The sequence below is a fragment of the Alexandromys fortis genome, unplaced genomic scaffold (genome assembly GCF_014885135.2).
Source record: "Alexandromys fortis isolate MF-2015 unplaced genomic scaffold, M_Fortis_MF-2015_v1.1 scaffold_28, whole genome shotgun sequence".
NCBI classification, from domain to species: Eukaryota; Metazoa; Chordata; class Mammalia; order Rodentia; family Cricetidae; genus Alexandromys; species Alexandromys fortis.
In genome coordinates this window covers 15,263,130-15,268,423 of record NW_026067901.1, presented here as the reverse complement: position 1 = coordinate 15,268,423, position 5,294 = coordinate 15,263,130, and the positions used below count along the sequence as shown (strand labels likewise).

Genomic DNA, 5,294 nt, shown 5'->3' with positions numbered 1-5,294 from the left:
GTATTGACTTCTATCTGTGGCTTGTCACCAACCTAGGAGCCATAGGTGGGTCTTACCTGTGATCATTGAACACCAGCACAACAAACTTCCTACTTTGTTCAGAACTCCCCCCCCCATTCTCCCATTTTCCCCTCTTCTACCTCTTCATCACCTCTTGATCTACTCCACCTGCCATCTTTTTTTTTTTTTTTTTTTTTTTTTTTGAGAAAGGATCACATTAGATATTTCAGGCTCTATAATTCAGGCTGGTCTTGAACACGCAATCTTCTTGCCTCTGCCTCCCTTGTGCTATACTGTAGGCCTGTGCCTCAGCTCTTGCCTCAGTAAACACTTTTCTCACAACATTAAAGTTGTTCTTAGGGGAGGTCTGGGCCAAGGGGAAAGACTGATTGTAGACTGTTGTCTTGGGACAAAGTGGAGACAAGGATGGAGTTGGACCAGAAATCTGAGTGGCAACCACCGATCAGGTTTATTGGACATCAATCAGCACAAACCGGGGAGAAGGATGGAGCTGCTGTCCTTGCTAGCGCACAACTGCACAGAGCTCATAGGGGATTGGGATAACTGGCAATGAGAAGATGCCATAGTCGCTGGGTCGGGGCTGTCCACTGGGCACCGAGAAGCTAAAGCGCTGCAGGAGGCAGGTGAAGAAGAGGAAGAGCTCCATGCGGGCCAGGGGCTCCCCCAGGCAAACTCGGCGGCCTGTAAATAGAACAGGGTCTCAGTCAGTCTGGGGCCTGATAGATGCTCCACCCTCCAAGGAACCCTGGGAAGAGACATGGAGACAGGTACCCCACAGGACCTGCTGAGAATGGCATGAAGGCCTCATGCTTCACAAAGTGGCCCTGGGCATCCAGGAAGTGTTCAGGATGAAAGCGGAGGGGCTTCTCCCAGACAGTCTCATCCTTCAGCACTGAGGACAGGTTGGTCAGGAGGGTCGTCCCCTGGCAGGAGGCACATGGTGGAACATGGATTGTGATGGGTCTGCCAATACCCTGGTTACATGGTCACATGCACAACCTCTCCCTATATACAGAGGGTTCTTTCATTTCTGAATCATTTTCTGGTACCATTCAAGGCCATATAACAAAGCCACCCTAAGTACCCAAATCAGAAGCTGCCCCTGTGTGCAGTGCTCCCTGCAATCCTGTGGCTTATTCCACTAGCCATCCTCTTCCCTGGGGAGTCCTGGGCAATGGCTGCAGTGTACTCACACCCAGGCTGGTCCCTTCACTATGTGGAAATCCAGGATGTTGTGGTCTTGGACTTTATAGCCTTTTTTTTTTTTTTTTTTTTTTTTTTTTTTTTTTTTTTTTTTGTCTAGTGGTGACCCTGGGACAAAGGTGACTATGCCTACCTTGGGGATGAGGAAGCCCTGTACTTCAATGTCACGGGATGTCATATGTGGTACATTGGTTGGAACGATGTCTGCAAATCTCTGCACCTCATGAACGACAGCATTGGTGTAGGGCATGTGGGCCTGGTCTGCCATCTCTGGACACCGTGCCTGCCCTATGACTTCATCGATCTCCTGTTGGACGCGGCCTGGAGGAACAGCCTCCCCTCAGCGAAGCAGTTCCTTAGTTGTTCTTCCTTGACCTTCTACCGCTGGGTGAGTAGGTGACTTAAGATTCCCATCAGAATTGTGGGAGTCTGGGTCAAGGTGATAGTGGAGCCCCCATCTTCTCAAATACTTCTATCTTTCTTCCCTCACGCTCCCTCCTAGCCCCAGCCAGGCTCACTCTGCACATCCGGGTGTAGGATCATGAGCAGCAGGGCCCAGGACAGTGTGGTTGAGGTGGTCACCATTCCAGCAAAGAACAGGTCAGCCACCATGACGCGCAGGTTCCCATCGTTGAAACTGCTCTCAGGATCCCCCTTTGCCTGGGCAGACAGAGAAGGTAGGCTCAGGAACAAAGGCAGTAAACCCCAACATGATCCACCATTGTGTTCAAGACCACAGGTGTTGGGTTCATGGATGACATACAAACCCCACTTCCCTGGCATCACAAGTCACAGAACACTTCAGCCCTGTCCCCATCTTTACTGCTATCCTCACCTTCTCCATCTCAGCCAGGAAGGCATCTGTCAGGTCTCGGGGTGGCTGGGCCGGGTCCCAGGTTCCCTTGTGCTCCATCAACATCTTATCCATTGAGTCCATGAACTCGGTCAGCTTGGGGAAGGCTTTGCCAGGTAGCCCCGGGATACGAAGGAGCACCGGAACTGCGTTCAGCACCTGTAGAGAAAAGCAGGCCTACTTGTTTTTATTCCTAATTAAGAATAATAATTGTGTGTGTGTGTGTGTGTGTGTGTGTGTGTGTGTGCCTGCATGTATACTCTCGCATGTACATGTGCACAAAGACTCCTGTTTGGAGGTCAGAGAACAACTGGTAGAGTAGGATCTATCTCCCATGTGAGTTCCAGGGATCCAGCTCAGAACTCCAGGCTTCCTTGGTAAGTTCCTTTACCCACAGGCCATCTTCCTTGACCCTGGATGCTACTCTGCTCAGTGTTCGCCTGGACCAGACTAGTTCCAGGCCTCTTTTTTCCTTTTTCTTTCCTTTTCTCTTTTCCTCCTTTTTTCCTTCCTTCCTTCCTTTTTTTTCTTTTTTCTATTTTTCTTTCTTCCTCTTTTTTTTTTTTTTTTTTAGTTCCCAGCCTCTTCCATAAAGAACTCAGGATCCATTTGTCCCAAGACATCACCTGCTTCGTCCTCAGGTTCTTTCTGTAGGTTGTCTTGAGCCCAAGGTGAACAAAATGCCTACTTTACTCTACAAATCTAACAGTCTTATGTGGTTTCCATGTAGACAGGGGGCAGGGGCCTTGATCCCTTTCTAGAGTTCCTGACCTTCCTCCCTTCCTCCCCTCCTGTTATATGAGATTTGCCAAGGTCAAAGTCTTTCTTCCTGCATTTGACTATCCTACAAAGCTGTCGACCTATTGCCCCTGAATGAATATTTATTCTGATAGGATTTACAGCATAAATGTACACTGTCCTGAGTCTCATACCTCTGCAATGAAGCCAGTGTCCTCTCCCAAACTTTCCTTTAACGTTTTCTGCAGCCTGCTGAAGAAAGGGTCTTCATACTCAAAGCGCTGGGCATAAATGAGGGATGAAATCACATTGCATACACCTTTACTCAGGAGGGTGATGGGATTAAATGGTTGTCCTAGGAGCAGATATGCAAACAAGTCATGATATTGGTCATAAGTGCCTGCTCATATGGCTACCATATTCCCATCACCCACCTGCCTCCTTGGTGAAGGCATCACAGAGGTGTCCAGCCTCCTCTGTCACCCACTGCTCCAGGGATTTCTTGCCCAGGCCAAAGTCTCGCATGGTAGACAAAGCAAATCGCCGCTGTTCTCGCCATTCGTGCCCATAAGGAGCTAACACCACACCTGCAGGGACATCTGTGTGTAACCAAGGATACGTGGCTGTGCTGTCTGCTCTGCTCCCAACCTTTCCCTGTGGTCAGTCTGAGCCATCAGCGCCCCAGCACTTTGCTATCACAATCAGCACGTGCAGCTTTGGAGGCTCCACCTTCCATGCAGTGATTTCCCTTCCACTATCTGAGCACTTCCCCTCCATTAGGCCCTGTCCATCTTCTGGTCACTGCTCCTCAAGCCCTATTCTCTCTGCCCTGTCCCCACTAGAGCTCTTTGCCTTTTGCTTTGGGCCCAAAGCCCATAGCATTATAGACAGGCATGGGAGGGCGGTCAGCAGTGTCCTCTCCACAGATCACCAGCGCTTCCCGCACCGCCTTCAGTCCATTGACCACAACCACGGGCTTCCAGGCCATCTGCAGGCTGAACACGTCACCATAGCGTTGACGAAGCTGAAGTAGAGGGACAGAATGCTTAGAAAATGGAGATCCCTAGTAACCTGGACAATATAACCTCAACAAAGAACATGTGTGTCTGTGTGTTGTGTGTGTGTCACGTGTGCATTTGCACATAAGCACATTGTGTGGTATGCATTGTGAACCTTGGTCCTGCCCTGTGCTGGGCAAATGCTCTACCACCGACCACATCTCTAGTCTGAGGTATGACACCTTATGCCTGCATGATCCTATTTTCTCAATCCAGCAAAGTTCTCACAGCAGATACGATGATTAAGTTGTCATCTTGTGAGAAAATGATCTGTGCTCCTTCATACCCCACCATACATGAGGGAATCAGGGTCCTGAGATTGGCAACAAGGCCTGAGACCGTACAGCAGCAAGAGATTATAGCAGACGCAGCCCATCCTCACTGACACGCTACAATGAGTTCTTATCCTCCCCTCTGCCATGAAACCTAAGCCACTGATGGTATCACAAGGGAACTAGGATGTCCCTGATCTCTGTCCTGCTCAACCACACTCCATGCCTGCCTCTATAGCCTTTTCCATATATGTCTCTGCTCTTAGAAAGTCCACAGTATCCTTAGAACCAGAAGCAACTGCCACAAGGCAACCACTAAGCATTCGTCCTTTTGGTGGTCATCTTTCTGTCTATCCAGAGGCTTCAGCACCACCACGTACTGCTGGGGGCACCATGACCTCTACTGCCCTCCACCACCATCTCCCTCACCTTGTACACACTGTACGACATGTTCTCAAAGTCCACCTGCAGGAGGTTGCCCAGCCCAGGTAGGGGCACAGGACCTGGAGGGTAGCGGGCAGTCCAGAACTTGAATCGGTGCATCAGGTCCACCAGGAGCAGGAAGATGGCCGTTAATAGGGCCACAAACCACAGGCCATCTCCAGTCAGCAGTGCCATGGCTGCCCCTGCTTCCCAGGCTGGTTGGGGAATCCCTGCTCCAGACACCTAGGATCAGGTAAGGCAGTCTGAGGACAGACTGGGCACCTGGTCCCTTATGAAGGGGAGAAGGCTGCACTTTGTTCTCTGCCTTGAGCCAAGTATCTGTGTTTACTGTTCAGTCAGGTTGTATAACAAGAGGTCAGGAAAGTCCAGAGCAAGTAAGCTAAGAGGTCAATGTCATCTCTTCTCTTGATGGGTACTTCTTATGGGACTAGCTTCAGCTTCTCCTCAGGGAACTGACCACAGTGGTTATGTAGGGTTTGGCACTGTGAGCACAGTGGGCAGAGCACCAGTGGACCCTCCTCAAGGGGCAGCATCACAAGGTATAGCAAAGTCAGTCAGCGATGTGCCCCACTGGAAGAGCTCTGGAGACCTGAGGCCATTGTCTCAGAATGAATCAGGACATGTTTGATGCTCCATTGAACACTTGATGACCTCTGCATCACTAACCCTGGCTTCAAACTCTACTACAGAGCTACAATACTGAAA

General features: G+C 50.0%; 1 protein-coding gene across 1 annotated transcript; it reads right to left on the bottom strand.

Annotated features, from left to right (window-relative positions):
• Positions 1 to 446: 446 nt before the first annotated feature.
• Positions 447 to 4,856, bottom strand: LOC126492121 (cytochrome P450 2D20-like). Its single transcript, XM_050128274.1, has 9 exons — positions 4,575 to 4,856; positions 3,668 to 3,839; positions 3,250 to 3,402; positions 3,010 to 3,170; positions 2,060 to 2,236; positions 1,743 to 1,884; positions 1,358 to 1,545; positions 803 to 944; positions 447 to 702 (listed from the first exon to the last, which is right to left on the bottom strand). Exons 1-9 carry the CDS (start codon positions 4,761 to 4,763, stop codon positions 524 to 526), a joined length of 1,503 nt encoding a protein of 500 aa, XP_049984231.1. The 5' UTR covers positions 4,764 to 4,856; the 3' UTR covers positions 447 to 523.
• Between the last annotated feature and the right edge of the window lie 438 nt (positions 4,857 to 5,294).

What these genes read in the sequence shown, in the direction of transcription:
- LOC126492121 (XM_050128274.1), bottom strand. Translation starts at nt 4,763, where the DNA reads ATGGCACTGCTGACTGGAGATGGCCTGTGGTTTGTGGCCCTATTAACG. An exon ending in CTTTGGGCCCAAAGCAAAAG is followed by an intron (nt 3,403 to 3,667) that starts GCAAAGAGCTCT and finishes ATGTCCCTGCAG; the next exon opens with GTGTGGTGTTAGCTCCTTAT. An exon ending in CTTCATGCCATTCTCAGCAG is followed by an intron (nt 703 to 802) that starts GTCCTGTGGGGT and finishes TTCTATTTACAG; the next exon opens with GCCGCCGAGTTTGCCTGGGG.